General features: G+C 47.1%; 1 protein-coding gene across 1 annotated transcript in view; it reads right to left on the bottom strand.

Moving 5' to 3' along the window:
- Nucleotides 1-7,539: 7,539 nt before the first annotated feature.
- The window catches only part of POLA1 (DNA polymerase alpha 1, catalytic subunit), a 320,208-nt gene continuing 310,448 nt past the window's right edge, over nucleotides 7,540-17,299 (bottom strand). The window contains exon 37 of the mRNA XM_079764678.1: nucleotides 7,540-8,641. Within this exon, the coding sequence (XP_079620804.1) occupies nucleotides 8,496-8,641 (146 nt within the window). The 3' untranslated portion in view covers nucleotides 7,540-8,495. The remainder of the gene's footprint in view (nucleotides 8,642-17,299) is intronic.

The following is a 17,299-nucleotide window of genomic DNA, read 5'->3' as shown; positions in this document are numbered from 1 at the left end:
GAGAGAGCGCAGCCGCTTTCGCAGCCGCCTGGACGCGGGCGAGGCGGCCCTCGGCGCGACCGGACGTGGCACCTCCTCGGCTGGCTGTCCACTCCTCCCCTGTCTCTGTCCTCCCCCTCCCCCCCCCCGCCCCCGCCGCCCCGTCCCTACTCCTGCCAACCTTGCTCCAACTCGGACGTCCGCTCTCTCCCATTCTTACTTTACTGAAAAGATGGGGAGGTTTTCTCCCAAGACGCCTGGTATCGAAGTTAAAAATTTCAAAAGCCCATCCTCTCTTCCTCCCGACATCCCACTTAGCTTCTTTTTTTTTTTTTTAAATAGCATTTTGGCGCTCTAAGTTGATCTCCCCAGCGTGGGCCCCCCGGCATGAAGCCAGGGCCTGGGAAGCGAATGCGAATCTGTAAGATAGCTAACAGTGCACTTAATGGAAAGGGGCGTCTTGTTCTTGTTCTCTTCTTTATCATACACCAACCAAGGTTTTTATATCAAACCAAAGGGAAATACTCTGCTAGAATATGGACTGTTGAAGTCACCAACTGTGATTATTGATTCTGTACATACCATTGTTATTAAAAAAAAAAAAAGAACAGAGCTTTGTATATTTGAAATGTTATAACGCAATTGCACTCAGCGTGGTATGGTAAAAGTTTGTCCTCCTGTAGATTCTTACTGTGTTGTAGATACGGTAGGGTTCCTAGACAAATATTTATGTACTCAATCAAGCCCTTTATTTAACTTATTAACGGTAGAGGCTTCCGAAACCTTCAAGATAAAGGCAATGGTACAGTACTTTTGTGTAATGTGTAATTGTTATCACTTTTCCTTGCTATCTAGTGGAGAAGTGTCACGCTCAAAATAAAAAAAAAATTATATGTTTAACAAAAGGAAGTGTGAATGCTCTGTGCAGGCACTGAGGGGACAGGAGAAGGGGGACCCCCAGAGGCCAGGGCTGGGCTGGGCGCCCCAGCATTCCCGGGATTTATCTGCACTCCCGTTTTCCTGGCAGGTCCCTGGTATGAATCTGATCCTCACGGGCATCCCATCCGGGCTTCCTGCAAAGGCTAAGGGATGCCGCGGTGCTGCTTTCCTAGGGCGTCTCTGCTCCCTGGGGTCCAGGGCCACGGAGGCTCCGGGGTGGGTGGGTGCAAGGTAGGCGTTGTTGATGGTGGAGACAAATTTGAAGTGAGGGGGAGTCTCGGCTCTCAAGTCTTCGTGGAAAGTGCCACGCAGCAAGGAAGGGTTCCGTCCCAGATGACAGGTAACGGCTGGAAACCAAGGCGCTGGCTTCCAAGGGGGCGGGCGTGGCGGGCTCCTAGGTACACAGTACACTCTCAGTGAGAAGGGATGGAGAGGGGGAAGGAAGAAGAGAGAGAGAGAGAGAGAGAGAGAGACACCCCAAGAGCCCGAGACCGCGGGGATGGTGACGGGAAAGGCAGCGAGAGGTATCCAAGTGACAGATCTTAACTCTACAAATGTCATCACTTATCCAGGCACTGAACAATGTATGCATTAAAAAGAATCTAAACAACTCAAGTTTCGAGAGGAGACCCCCAACCGATTTTCGGTCTGTGGCCCCCTCGGCGCAGCCCTCCCCTGAGGCGGAACGGAAGCCTCCCCCCCCCCACACCCGGAGGCCCTACCTGCGCCCTCCGGGTGACCGCTCGGCCTTAGCCCGCCCGCAGGGGCCGGGTCTCACCAACGCTCCCAGGGTGATGGGAAAGGGAAGAGAAGCTTAATTAGTTTCAATTTGCAGCAATTAGCGCGCCAGACCTTTGGGGAGAGGGGCAGGCGGCGGGGGGGGGGGGGGGGGGGAGGCCGGGGGGAGCCGGGGGCAGCGGGTGTGTGACTACCGCGCCTCGCGGAGCCGGAACCCGCTGGCCCCGCCAGGCCCCGGGCCCTCGGTCGCCGTGGGGGGCGCGGGCGCGCCTCCAGCCCTAGCGATCCGGCGCGGCGTGCGCTCCCAGGCGGCGATCTGGAGGAGGGGGGCGGGTCCCCTCGGCCTGGGGCGCCAGTGTGCAAGGCCTAGGGGCAGGTGCGGGGGTCGGGCCGAGGTCAGCGGCGGCTCCAGGAGGGCCGCCCGCTAGGCAGCTGCCAGGCTCAGGCCCGGGCATCCTCAACTGCCCCCCCCCTCCGACCCCGCCCCCGACGTCCTGAGCCCCTGCCCGCTGGAAACCGTGGGGAGCGCGCCCTCGAGGCTCCTGGGCCCTGGGGCGAGTCATCACCACCCTGCCCGGGCCTTAGACTCGCTCACAAGCTGGGGCCTGGCCTGAGGCTTGGGGCGCACAAGGCCAACTACCTTCTCTCAGCAGTTCCCACCGCACACTTCTCTCGGGGGGTGCAGCAGGCCCGGCGGGAACTTTCTAGGATGACCCCGGTATGTGGGTATCTGAGTGTGTCAAACCTCCAGACTCCGCAGGGTCTCCTGGGGTGAAGGCCGCTTTCCTGGGGTGGGCAGAGTTTCTCAGGAGTTTGGAGTGGTGAGGGAAAGGACTCTTTTTTTTTTTTTTTTTTTTGTGGTCACTATCAATTTTCTGTCGATTTTGGCTTTTTGTTTAGGTAGGGCTTTTCCCCTCTCCAGGCTGCCAGTTGGATGGTGTACGAGAAACAGTACCATTCTTCCTGTTAATGAACTCTTTTTTTAAGTCATTTTTTCTCATTTGACCCTTCCATGGAGCAGAAGCAAATTGCGTGAAATTACCTCCAAGGATTACGTTTATTACTGGCCAATGAGAACCCCTCGCCTTGTTTTACAAACTCTTAATCCTATGTCATTCTGATGCCGCAAACAAGCCCAGTTCTAGGCCTCCTATTCTTTCAACTTTCCCCAGCTGGAGGGACCTCATTCTGCACTTAATATTCCCCATAAATATCACACGCTAAAGACCCCCTGACTTCCAGCAAGTCCACATTAAACATGTGACATGTCACGCATGACAAACTCTGAGTATCTTTTCAAAGCAGCATTAAAAGCAAAGAAACCAATTTTCTTCTCCTTCCAAACCTCCCCAAGTGCTGAATGATGGGGATTGGAAAGAGCCACTGGAGCGTACTTAGGGGGATTTTATGAGATTTTCCAGAATGATTTAATCTTATTGTGAGCATTATTAATGAATGGCAACCCAATTTGGCCCCAATATCTGGGAACGCAGTCACAATGCTGGGAGCGGCTGACCGCCCCCCCTCCCCCACCTTCCACCACGGAGGAGGGGTGCGGAGCCCAGAGCCCAGGCAAATTGGGGAGAGCCCCAGGATAGGGGCATGGCTGTCCCCTGTCACACCCAGGGCAGAGTGCCCCACCACCGGCTTTCCTAGGGCCACCTCCACAGCGTCTTGGGGTGAGGGGTGATTGGGAGCCTGGTCTGGGCCTCTGTGGGAACGCAGGGAAGGGGTGAGTTAATTTGCTACCTTTTCAGACCAGATCTGGAGGAGGATCCGAAAGAAAAGGAAAGGAGGCAGTTGGCCTAACATTGTCAGAAGGTGCCCCTAAGTGTTCTTCCGTCACCAGCTACCCAGGGCCGGAACTGTGGACAGATGAATCAGGGGAGAGTGACTATCGAAGAGAAGGTCTGGGACGATTGGGGGACTTGAAAGTCAGACTTCAGCTAAAAGTCACCAGTACTGGCCCAGCCAATTTCCCTTTTTTTCCCCTTTAACCGCCCCCCCCCCCAAGTGGGGCAAGCATTTATTATTATTGTTTTTTCTTTACAATACCAAGAGTCCAGGCATCTGGCGTTCTCTTTTTTGTATCGTCTTGAGTGTGATCTTACTAGAATGGAAAAGGGGGCTGATGTTAGAGGAAAGAAAATGATACAGGGGTTCGTTCAACTTGCAGTTAGAGGAAAAACTGTCCGTGAACATGTGTGTATGTGTATACACAAAAGTGAGTGTGTCTGAATGAAGGGGGTCCTAAATGGGGGCTCAAATTGTATTTTGGAACACCGAGTTCCCCGGAGCAACTGCACATTTAACTTACGGTGGCAGCCTGCCTGGGGAGGCGGGGGCAAGAAAACCTACTACCTGACGGGGGAAAAAGCGTTTTGCAAAGGAGAAAGTCGTGTTGTTCCTGGACGTTATTAACGGTCCAGTTTGAAGTATACATTTTTTTTCCTTTAAAGAAAAGGGAGCGATTGCCAGTTATACATTAAGAAATGTCATTCAGTCATTTTTATTCATTCTCCGGAAATCTTCGGAAAAGCCTGAATCATACTTCTAACAAGCAGCAATTTTGTTAATCCAGGGGGTTATTACTCTGGGCCCTTATTAGGTTCTACACCACTGCCAAGCAATCCTATAACCCTCTCAAAAGAAGTTTACCTCCCTGTTATAAAACCAGTAGTGGTATTTATACTGTGCAATAATTAGTGTATTACTTGAATCCACTAACACGTTCATTTTATCTCTGCACAAAACCTCTAGTCTGCTTATAGAAAGCTTGTGCCTCCTTTGGAGCTGGTAAAGTGGTGAAAGAGTGAATTGAAGGCTGGTTGCACTTTCTCCTTTTGCCTCGCCTTAATTCCCATCTCTTTTTGCTCTCATCCAATTAGCACAGTGTATTAAGCGGTTTATCATCTCATAGTCAGCTATTGAGAGAAACAAGGCGAGCACTTTGCAATAGAACCTGCGCTCCTTTGACACCCTCAGGTACTTACATATTCCACTGTGCTATGAATAATAGAGGAAGAATGGAGAGCTAATTCCCTCATCAAAGAATGCCTTGTCTGCTGCTTTGCTCAACAACACCATTCTGATCAAAAGAAAAGCAATAAAGCTTAGCATAACAAAACGAAACCTACTTATTAGCTTAGTGGTTAAATTAATGCAGAGCCGCTGCTATTCAAAACCAAGGTTTGAAAACAGCCTCCAACAACCTGATAATGCTGCCTTCGGGATGAAGGAATTTTAATCTGAAATTTGAGGCTGGCTCAGATGAGTTAATCTATTAAACTGCTATAAGGAAGCGCCACAGCAAAGCGTTCAATTAAGAAATATTTAGGTGAGGAGAGAAAGAGGGGAAGGCAAGGCCGCTTGAAGTTTAGGGTAAGAGCATTGAATTGAGGGGTCGGGGATTCTGACAAGAGGGTTTGGGCTTGGTGTGTTTTTTTTTGTAAAACCCTGACGGAAGACGGAAATCTGGTTTTGGAGTTTCCTTGTATTGGCATCTCCTGCCAAGCTGCTTGAGATGATGTTTGAGAATCCCGGGGTGTGGAGGTAAGAAGTGGTACGGGCTGGACCAGGGGGTGGTGGTGCCTGGCAGGGACCGCATCCCCTTTCAATATTCTCTCCCCAGCTGCAGTCTGGACTTTAGTTTCCTGGACAAATGAAACTCTTACTGAGCTTGCCTTTCGTAGGATGTTCAACATCTGCCCTCCCGTCTCCCTTTGTATGAAGGAGAGTTGAGGGTGAGCATGCTGTGTCCGAGATAAGTGTGTACCCTGTTGCAGGCAGACCCTGCTTCCTAAATTCAATAGGAAAGGTGCCCTTTTCAGAGGCGTGGGGCTCCTAGAAGAGCGGGGTTCTTTCAGAGTATGTTTCCCAAGGGGCCACGATAAAATTTAGCCCAGAGGTTTAGTCTGGCCCACAGCATTTAATTATTTTTATTAAAAAAAAAATCAGTCCCACCGGTGTAGCTCAGTGGTTGAGCATTGACCCAGGAACCAAGACATTGAGGTTCGATTCCCAGTCAGGGCACACACCTGGGTTGCAGGCTCGATCCCCAGTAGGGGGTGTGCAGGAGGCAGCTGATCCATGATGCTTCTCTCATCAATGCCTCTCTCTCTCTCCCCCCCTTCCTCTTTGAAATCAAGAAAAAATCTTTTTAAAAATCAGTTGCCAAGGTTTAGAAATCGAGAGACTTTATAGAATATCAGGATGCTTAGTTTCTCTTGAAAACTGGCTGTGGCCACCCTGGGCTCGGTCCCTCCCAGCATCACTGAACAGCCGCTGCCCCCTACGGACAGTCCCTGCCTCTCTCTAGTGTGAACCTGGCCTGGCCTGTTGCATCCCTTCACTTTTAGCACTTGGAGCTCAACCCCATGCCAGGGAGCCGGGCGGACATCTGGGCGGATGCCGCTTACAAAGAAGTGGGCAGCATTTCTACACCGTCCTACGCACTGAGCTATCAATGACGCAAACCAAGGAGTAGAAACTTTTCTCAGAGAAAAGTTTATAAGCCATGTTCCAATCTTCCAAGACAGATCCACTGGGATTCTTCCAAGTTGCAGTTCCAACTTTATAAAAGTCTGGAACACTTAGGTGCCTCCCAGAAAAGCCTCTCAACTCATCTGGAGTTGCAGATCAGAATAAGAAACATCAACAACGGCATGAGCTCTTTTCAAAGACTGTTCTCAGAAACGTCTGGACTCTCGACAGAAACGGTTCCTGACCTCACAGTCATTCCAATCTAGATGCAGAGACAAGCAGCAGACCAGTGAGAAGTTACTAGAGTCTCCCGGAGATTCTTGATGACCAAGTTCAGGGTAACTCTCTGCACTTACCATAACCCCAGGTCCAAGAAATCAAGGAAAACATGTCTTCTCTTCAGAAAGCAAAGTGGGGGCATGGGCTCGGGAAAGCACACATTTGATAACCATTTCTAACCTTAGGTAACAGCGATGAAAACCACACCAATCCCTTCGTTTCCCGAAGCAACTTGGGTGCTCCAACTTTTGACAGGTTGTAGAGCCGGAAGTACCAAGGCATTAATGAACGAACTGACAGGGCCCTAAACCCCAAGTGTTTCTTCTATTTAGAAGCTGAGTGTAAGAGACAGTGGAGAAAGGAGAGGGTGAGGGAAGAGTAAAGAGAAGGTAAAGGAAGAGAGAAGGCGGTGCCATCTCCGTTGCTTTAACAAGTATTCCTTCACGAGGGTCCGTGTTGGATGACCTTTCTCTCATGGGGTGGCCTTTTCTCAGGAGCTATCACCTGGGCTCTCCCAAAAGAGACGCCACTGGGCTCTTAGCTTAGCTCTCTTTGACTGCCCACGCCAGCAAAGGACATGAGAAACCATACTTCATCTCTTAAAGGACTCGAAGTCCCCAGAGAAATTCTCCCAAACGCCACTCAGAACTTTAGGACAGCTCTGGCTGGTTTGGCTCAGTGGATAGAGCGTCGGCCTGCGGACTGAAGGGTCCCAGGTTCGATTCCAGTCAAGGGCATGTATCTTGGTTGCGGGCACATCCCCAGTGGGGGGTGTGCAGGAGGCAGCTGATTGATGTGTCTCTCTCATCGATGTTTCTAACTTTCTATCCCTCTCCCTTCCTGTCTGTAAAAATCAATAAAATATATATATTTTTTTTAAAAAAAGAACTTTAGGACATACATCATGTGGAGCTTCTCCGAGCTGATTCTAACCAGGCTGAGGTTTGGGAAGGGGGCCTCTTATTCCTCGCTGCCCCCTCTAGTCAACGTTTTGTTCCTGATAAGGATTCAGTGCAACTGGTTTCCCTTAGAAAACTTTATTCTTAAGTGAAAAAAAATAAAGCACAACATATTTATTTTAAAAAAAACACATAGGAAAATAGTTTTAAAAATAAAGCATAGTTGTACAGGAGAAATATATTTTGTTAGTACGAACTTATCAATAATGTAAGGAAAGACTGCTATATTGAAGTCCGTTTAGCTCCTGGCAAAGCCCAAATGAGAAAAATAGCACCAGAGGCAATTGCCCAACCCTCTGAATGTAACACAGGGATCCTCGCCCCGAACTCTGCACATCTGAAATGAAATGTTATAGGATGCCAAAGTATTTTAAATGTGCTTTCCCACTGTATAAACCTTTACTTGGATTTTCTACTTAAGAGGGAAAACAGGAATGTGAGCGTAAAACACCTGCCCAGTGTGCATGTGCGTGTGTGTGTTGGGCTTTGGAGCAACTCAATAAACAAGTGAGCTCTGTTTAATCTATTTAGTGAGTGCACGGCTTCTCAATCGCCCCCCTTCGACGAGCATATAAAAGACAAGGCTGAAAAGGACAGCCACTCCTGCAGCCAGCGGCTGGGAAGCGCTTGGGTTGAGCCTGGGTTTAATTGGCATGTGAAAAGGCAAAATGTTAGTGCTCCTACCGGACTCCCTAAAGCTCTCTTTCTGGGGGCGCCTCTGCTGAAGCCCTGGGGGCACAGCTTGGGGTCACTCTCAATTAATTTCTCTTCTCTCACTGACCCCGCCCCTCAAAATCCAGTCCTGAATCTGAATCCAAAGCAGCTAGCTCTTCAGGTGCTTTGCAGAGGGCTACAGGACCCTGTTTCAATGGTATGTGGTATGTTTTTTTGCAAGAGGAAGGCTGTTTGCATTTTCCCTGATGCTTGGTAGGTGAAATATTCTTGCAGTTCCTTTAATAACCCCCTTCCCGAGCCACACGCACACGAACATGAGATGCAGTCCACATGGAAAAGCGAAGCAGAGAAGCGGTTAGGACCCCAGGGAGGTGATGGAGGTGCCAGGAAGTGGCTTTGGTTCTTCATCCAACCACCCCCGCCATGGCCACTTCTGGGGTGCCCTCAGGACCTCACAGCACAATCCACAAAGAGCTTGCTGAGGTTCACTTCGGTGTAGCCACTTTGGGACAAGAACTGCTCTGTTATGTTCTTGAGATTTTTGTAGTCCTGACGAACTTTGGGGGTAAAATACTGCTTCTTCATTTTATCTGAAAAGAAATAAAAAAGGATTACAAGTCTGAGAGAGAGCTTTTACTTCGCCATTAGAGTTTACCTACAATATTATATTAGTTTCAGGTGTGCCAGTATAACATAGCGATTAGACACTTGTATACCTTCTGAAGGTCTGGTACCTGTCTACTGACTCATTCTACTCCCTGTGCTTACTTTATATCCAGAGGGAGCTTTTATTTTTTTAAATCTTTTTATTGATTTCAGAGAGGAAGGGAGTGGGGGAGAGAGATGGAAACACCAATGATGAAAGAGAGTCATTGATCGGCTGCCTCCTGCACACCCCACACTGGGGATTGAGCCCACAACCCAGGCATGTGCCCTTGACCAGGATCGAACCCGGGACCCTTCAGTCTGCAGGCCAACGCTCTATCCACTGAGCCAAACCAGCTAGGGCCAGAGGGAGCTTCTTTAAAGACCACTCAGCACTCCTCATGCACTAGAGAAGGGGGTGCAGATTGTACTTGCAGCTCGATGGCTCGGATATCTTCATGGTCCTGTCGCTGGTCTACCCCTGGCCCAGTACCAGGCAGGGGGTGCCGAGCCCCCGCGATTCCTCTGTGGAAGCCATTCTGCCTTTCCCTGCACACCACTGCTCAGCACCCCGCTGACTCAGCACATGGGGGGGGGGGGGGGGCGCGCGCGGGCACAGCCACCCTGCACTGATGGGAATGCAGGTGCGTGCCCATGTGCAGCAGGCAAGGTGAACACCACTTGCAGATGCCACTTTTGCAGCGCTGTCGAGCATATGCATACAATTGCATGCAAAGTATGGATGTGGCAGGAAACACTTTGTCTCAAAGGACGCCTGGGTCTCCCAGTGCCAACTCCCCGCCTCAGCTGGGCCTAGTTGGCTTCTCCTAGTCCCTCCTCTGCTGGCAGAGATGAGAAGCAGGCAGGCTGCTGGACAGCAACCTGTCCATTGGCAAGACTGCTTTCCTCTTTGTCCACACTGTGTGCCTGTCAACTTCGGACATGCAGCCGCCCGTCCCCTGCTTCCTACTCCTTCTCCCCACGCACCCCTGGCCTTCCTGTTTGGAGAAGGGCACGACCAGGCAGAAGGAAGAACTTCTCTTTCCCTCCTCGGAGCCTCCCCACTGGTTCTTTTCAACAAGCAATAGGGCTGTGACACCCAGCTCTGATCTTTTGGGGACAAAGGCGATCCTGGGGCAGCCAACCCTGCCCAGGATAGTTCAAATGACACAATTTTTTGTTCAGAGCTATCTGGGAACGCTGTGAGGTGTTTGGAGAGGCCCCTTAAAAAAATCCCCATTTTCTGGCTGAGGAAACTGGCAGGTCAAGTCACTTGCCTAAGGTCACACAGCTGCTAATCCGGATGGAGACATGCAACCCAGGTAGCCAGAGCTCCCAGAGAGCTGGGCAGCCCTCGAGAGGCCAGCCTGGGCCACGGTGCCCAGCGCTGGGAAAAGGAAAGCATCGGGAAGGAAATCATGTCAATCCCAGAAAGACAAACCCCACCGGAACAGCAGAGCAACACCGGTGTCTACAAAACACCCGGACAATGGAAACTCGCTCTCAAGATTTTTTTTTTTTTTTGTAGCATAAGAAGCCTTTAATTTGAACATTCAAAAATTTCTCTCTTGTACTTTTACAACCATGTTAATATCCTGGGAATATACAGCATGTCCCCAAAAATTGTATATACACTTTAACAGCTGATAGCTCAGTTTTGAAAATGAAATGCATTTTAATAAACACTGCCTTTATAATTATTCAAAGTGTGTATATACATTTTGGGGGGATACTCTATATTAATATGCACTTGCAAAAGAGCAGTCTAGAGTCAAAATATCTGCAATGCAGGGATATCCTAGTTAAGTACAGTGAGGATCGCTCTCAAGATTTTTATTCCTTAGCTACACAGTCACATTTGTTCTCCACAACCTTTGCTAAATCACATCAACTGCCTTTCAACCAACAACAACAACAAGTTTAGCAGAAGGGATTGAAATGCCCCAAGGCGGTGGGAAAAAAAAAAACAGCAAGAGAAAGACAAGGGGCTCATCTTTAACCGGAGAAGTAGAAAGACACTTTGAAAGTTCTAATTACCTGGAGTCTGGGAAGAGGCAACAATGGCCCCAGCCAGGGCGGCTGCTCTGCAGGCCAGAGCCTGGGCAGGCACCTCTTCCTGGGAATGACACAGCGCATGTGCCACGGGGACAGCGCACTGAAAGAGCAGCGGTGATGCGGAGCAGGGGAGGAAGAGAGAGGGCACGGCTCCTGATGTGTTTACCTCCTCTGCTGATGGGATATTGACTTTTCCCACCAGGTTGGTTAGAAAGGGGACTATTTACGCTGCCACACAGCAGAGTTAGAATGACAACCAGCGTCACTTGGTGCTCTTCTTCGTAAAAAAAAAACACACACACACAAAAACAACTGCGATCACCAGTGTATGCCATAGCCATCAATATGGCCAAGGCACCATTCCATGCCAGTTTGAGATGCAGATAAAAGCTCTCACTTGCCTCCCCAATGAGAACGAAATCAATAATGTAGGGGAGATCTAGGAAACAACTGTATTTGTTGTTGCAGGCCCCGGGGCTGGGAGCTGAGGGGGACAGGGCTCACCCCTTCTTCAGGGTTTTCTCTCCCCCGCTTCAGGCCCATAGGCCACCCATGTTAGGCTTCACCTTGAAACCATCACCCTGTTTCCTTTGATGCTCCAGCAACTATTTTAAAACTCACGGGAAAATCCTGGTGTGAAATGGTGGAAACCAGTTCATGTGGCCAGTAAAACCTATTCCTTCTCCCTGCTCTGGTGTGGGGAGTCGGTAAAGAGGCCACGGCCATCAGCCCTGCAGGTCAGATGCCTGAGGACAACTGTGGAAAAATCCCAAGAGGCCCAGAAGATCGGCAGCCACCCCAGCCTGGTCCTTGGAGATGCCACTGGCCATGGCTGTCACTGTCTCAACCACCAGCACAAAAACCCAAACTTGGTAGAGATAGGGAAGGAAATGCTCTTCCTACATACAAGTGCATCAGCAAAATATACTGTCACGGGCTGCAGTATCACCGGAAGTCTTTCATCTTAATACACGGGCACTGTGAATCTACATGTCCTGGGAATCACATCTGAGGAACATGTATCTATAGATTACTGACTCTGCTCCATCCTACATGTGGATTCCTTAGGGTTGTATACTAATTACCAAAAATATCCTGTCCCCAACCCCCATGGAAACAATGAAAAACAAGTTAGCCTAAATATTATTCACCCAATGTTTTATCAGAAAATAAAATGAACTAATTTTAAAAGTTGTTTTCTACTGATTAGAATCTAAAACCTGAAAACATGCACGTTATAGTATTTTCTATTTGAAATGAACTACTAGGCCATCATCTGTGGGTTGGACTCTTAAATATTTTATTTCGAAGTCAACTGATCAAATAAAATGTTAGACCTATTTGGAACAACGGAGTATTCTCCCATCTCAGGAAACCATCTCTAGTTCAGATATTTTTGTCTGTGTCAGTAAGACCAAAATCTCTTTGCAGTTTTACTCCTTCTAGATCCCTTTCTCGACTTAAAGAAACACACTGAACTAGAAACCAGGAGGCAAAGACATTTTAACATCGCATACTGGTTATTTTACTTTAATTAAGGCAGGCTTAGGCACACAGGCGGCAGCCGTCTCTGTTCTGAATGTCTGTTTCATTTATTTCCGTGCAAAGGTATCAAACAACAGTCAGTTATAATTGATTCTGTCAGGTGTTATACAGTCAGTCATAATTGTCTCTGTGTAGAGGTGTGTCAATTTACTATATCTGAATTAAATATTCTGTCAATTATGAAACCAGGTAATAATTTCAGTCAGTTTTTTAATTGCATGGCTTCCCACCATACAGTTCTCAACTTTCCCACCTTTTCTAATCCGTTGCCTCCCTCCCTCCCTCAATGCAACAAGGGCTCTGTGGAAGGGGCGGAATGCAGGAAGCTTTAGGAATTTTGAAAACAACAACAACAACCCCCCCAAAAAAAAACAAAACAAAACAAAAAAGCCCCCCCACACCCTCTTTATGGTTTAAAACCATTCAACCTATACAGAGAGCTGTTAGAGCCTCTGACCTGGCTGTCTTTCTCTTGAGTGTCAATCAATAACCGAGTGTGGGCTCTGCACAGTATCTGAAAGATCTCGAGTGACATCCATGTTTCAGAGGCAACCACATTTAGGGCCCCAAATCAAATGACATTTCTCAACCGAAATAAGAAATAAAAAACCATCATCTTCCATTCAATTCTTATTTAGAAACATTTCACAAGGCACAGTGCCAGGCACACGCAGCGCGCAATGCATTTATGGACTAACCAACAACTGGAGGACCATTCTCGACTGTCAAATCACAGCTTAGATGCTAAAATATTTCTAAGGCTGAAGAGTCTCTCTGTTAGTCCACTATCCAGCTCCACTGCTACTTATAAATAATTATCTTCAGTTTTCTTTTTCTCTTCTTTTTTGTTGATACCAAAATACAGCCTTCAAGCAGAATAAAATATCCATGGTTTAGCTCAAGTGCTCTACTAGGCTGATCTGACAAGTATTTAGAAGTGAGATAATTCTCTCCACCACTGGTCTGGTTCATGTTCAATAAATACAGGCTTCCTGCAGCCTGGCGGGCTGAACAGTGACCCTTCATATGCTCCCAGCGAATGGAGGTGCTGGCGGGCCCCACCGCCAGCAATGGCTGGTCACTGGAAGTTTGGGAGAGAGCAGAGGGTGATGGGAGAAGGGAGGAGACAGGGCGAGCCAATGTAAAGAATGCCACGTCTGGAGTGAAAAATAGAAGGGGCGCGTGGTGCCCCTTACCATGTTTCAGTGGAGAAAGAGTCACCTTGAAAGAGATCAAAAATTTCCTTTCAACCGAATGAAGTGATTCTATCAGGGTTGGGTTTGGGGTGTTTGTATTTGTCATGTTGGAAGAAAATTGCCCACGCAGCCCTCTCGCTGAGGTTATAAAAAGTACTGTCAACCACACTGGACAGAATTTTTTTGGGGTGCGGAGAGGGAAAAAAAACACATTGTGCAGGATCATTAAGCACTGTTGTATAAATAAAGTTAGAAGATCAAACGAAAGAGGGGACTCGGGTTAAATGCTGGAAGACAAGCTTAAATAAAGTTCGAAGAAAAAAGCAAGGCACGCTGTAATTCCAAGAACCTATTACTTCAGACAATTTACTTCAAAAAATAAAATCAGAATGGTAAATGATTACCCAAAAGCAATCATGTCATCATCACTGAGAGATGGAATAAAATAATTTTTTGTGAAGTGGCTGAATGAGAGCAACTTAAAAGCCACGGAGCCTGTCAGAAGCACATTATTTCTTTTTACACCCCGTTTCCCAATTCATCTCAGTGCTGCTGACTAACCTCGGCTCCCAGCAGGTGGAGCATTTAAAATAAATAGCATTTCCTACAAAACGCGCTCCAACTGCCCCATGACAGACGCTTCCAATTCCCGGCCAGCCACTGGATCAGCTTCAGCGGTATCTAACAAGGTGTAAATACAATAACAAGCATGTAATTAAGTGAGCATGATGAAGTTAATGGAGATAATTCATTCCATTTTGGGCTTATGAATATTCTATTAGATGTTATCAGGCAGCTGGAATAGCTGTTAATTTAATCATCATTCAGACCAGCAAAATGTTCTTTGTGCGAGCATAATTGCAGAGAATGAATAATTGATTTGACAATTGTACCAGTGGATTTCAAACAGTTCTGTGCGCTCTCAGAGCAGGAAGGGAGGAGAAGTGGAATACTCAAAGCACTGAAGAGGTGGCAGAGAAGCCAGGCTGTAAATTGAACATTATCAGGACACAGATAAAGGACAATTTTTATTTTATCAATGCAACACAATTACATTACAGTGCGCTAGTAATCACTCTGCCCACACTTTAAAAAGGGAAATAAATTACTCTTCATGGGAATGGACAAAAAGAAATATCAAAACCATTTAGAATCCATTGATATTAGATATTTAATTTTTTGCATTATATTTTATTATAGGAAATATCAAACTGTGTTTGAAATGGCCGGCACATTTAACTCTGTTACCTGCAATCAGGTACACAGGTTGTATTTCACACGGATCTGTATTAGAGCATGCTCTAGAAATTACAATGACTTCATTGCAATTTTTAAAAACTATCCTAATGTTTAAAAAGAGCCACCGTTGTGGTATACGAGAGAGTATTGTACATTTTAACTATCAGAACTCAGTTCTGGATACACGGAGCAAAATTTTATTCTCCAAATGGTTCTATGGTATTGTGCCTGGGTGAAAAAAGTAGCAACAAAATGTTGACCTTCAGGAACAATCAGTTTCCAATATAAAAGGAAGTTTTACCAAAGGCCCAGGGTTGTAAGTTACTGCCACCGTAGAAAACATGTTAGTTTCCCCCCAGGCCTCCAAATGGCTACAACTGCCATTTGCCTACACCCCTCAATCGCAAAGGTAATTTAATCAAAGCCAATGGGATAGCGATTTTATAATATCCATGAAGTCATGAGAAAATGGAAATATTCTAAATACCTTAATGTCTAACCAATGTTCCATCACAGACTGACCCCAGGTCAGCAGTGCTCAGGGGGAGGGGGAGGGGGTGGGGGGGTTGGGGGGTGGGAAAGTAGAATCACCTGGGAAGTTATTCCGTTTTCACCACCTAACTCCATTCCCATAGATTTTGTGGGGAAAGGGGGAATAAGAAATGTGTTTGCTTGCTTCTTAAAGATTCCCAGATTTTGATAAGTTTACACCTCCCCAACGAGGACTAGAATTATAAAACTTTCAGGTATGTCCGATTTCAATGACGTCACAGCCTCATGGCATACAAATAACATTTTCCACCATTACCATTCATTGGGAAGACTCCAGTTGCTCAAAGGTTTGTATCTGCTAACAATATCCAAGAAGTGTACACAATAGCTTTACTGTTCACATACCATTTCTAATCTTGATGTTTAATTACCTTAATCTCTACTTACATGGTTTCTAAACCTGGGTGCATACAAAATCAGACTGACTAATATGCTATTTGGTGACATGCACTACCCATGGGACCTTGAAATAATTTAACCTGGAGAGTCAGCAGGGTGTGGGTGTGGGCATGGGCCGACACACTCTTGGGAGAGAAGAGCAGACGGAAGGGAAAGAAAATGCATCTGTATTAATAGCAGTCACTGTAGATTGGGAGTTGACATTGGCTTCAGAACCAGAAATTCTGGACTCATTTCTGGGCTCTTATCTCTGAATGTCAAGCCCCTGCTTATTTTCCTTCACTTTAATGAATGAATAGGTTGAAGGGTTAGTGTGCCCAGGCAGTCTCTGGGATCAAGTTAATGCTCAACAAATGTTAGTCATTGACAATGATGGCAACAGATAGGTGGTAAAAGCTGTGGTCTAGTGCAGTGGTCGGCAAACTCATTAGTCCACAGTGCCAAATATCAACAGTACAATGACTGAAATTTCTTTTGCGAGCCACATTTTTTAACCTTAAACTTCTTCTAACGCCACTTCTTCAAAATAGACTCGCCCAGGCCATGGTATTTTGTGGAAGAGCCACACTCAAGGGGCCAAAGAGCCGCATGTGGCTCGCGAGCCGCAGTTTGCCGACCACGGGTCTAGTGTCCTCGGTCATTTTTCACAGGTGGTGGAAGAAAAGCCCTCAGGGTGTAGCAAATACGCATAAGGGGCCCGTAGGAAACAGCTTCCACACCCCTCTCCGGGCCAAAGGCTGCGTCACCAGCTAAGCTCTGTCCTCTTGGGGACAAAGGCAAAAAGAACATGGGCCTTGCCCTGGCTGCTCCTTAATCCTGTGGATATCTTCCTCTCTCACTAGGCCCCCCCCCCCCCCCCCCCCCGTTCTCACAGCCTGTGCCACTGGGTCAGAGACAGTTTGGATCCATGTAAATGGTTGGAACTATGGTTGGGCCACACGTGAACGCCTTAGAAACTGCCTCTCAGGGAGGGCCACGGCCCTGGATAAATGGTTGTAATACAGGAAAACATGAATAAGTATATTATTTACCAACTGGTTGGGATATGTATTAGAAAAAGCTCACCAAATCAGTATGGAACGCCTCAGACATAGGGGAAAATCCAAGGCCGTAAGAAATCCGAGAGAAAGAGAAACAGAAAGTCAAAGGCAAACTTTTAAACGAATGCTTACCATCAAACTCATTATCCAAGGAAAATATATGAAGGGAAATCCTGTAGCAGATACATTTTTTGGCTGCTCTGGAATTAATGTTTATGGAAAATGGATATGGTTTCGGATTTCTGACTCATTAGATACAATCTAAATATTAAAGCAATCCAGCTGCTTAGAAAACCAACCGTCGAGTCTGAAACACCAGTGTTCTCAGGATATCTATCAGGCTTAGCAACCGTTACCTTCTTAAATCCTATGGACTGATATGCTGCACTCTCTCTGGGATGAGTTCTTCCATTAAACTTACGTGATGTTGTCTCCTGGAAACAAAGATTCTGGTGTATTCCTTTCCAGGATATATCAATGACACGCTTTAAGTAGGCGTCTCATCAGAATACACCACATTATCTTGAAACCTTAACTGGTTGATCATCAAGATGGCCACTGTCCCTCTTTGTCAATC

This window comes from Cnephaeus nilssonii (assembly GCF_951640355.1).
Source record: "Cnephaeus nilssonii genome assembly, chromosome: X".
In the NCBI taxonomy this organism is placed as follows: domain Eukaryota; kingdom Metazoa; phylum Chordata; class Mammalia; order Chiroptera; family Vespertilionidae; genus Cnephaeus; species Cnephaeus nilssonii.
This window is presented reverse-complemented; position numbering and strand designations above follow the sequence as displayed.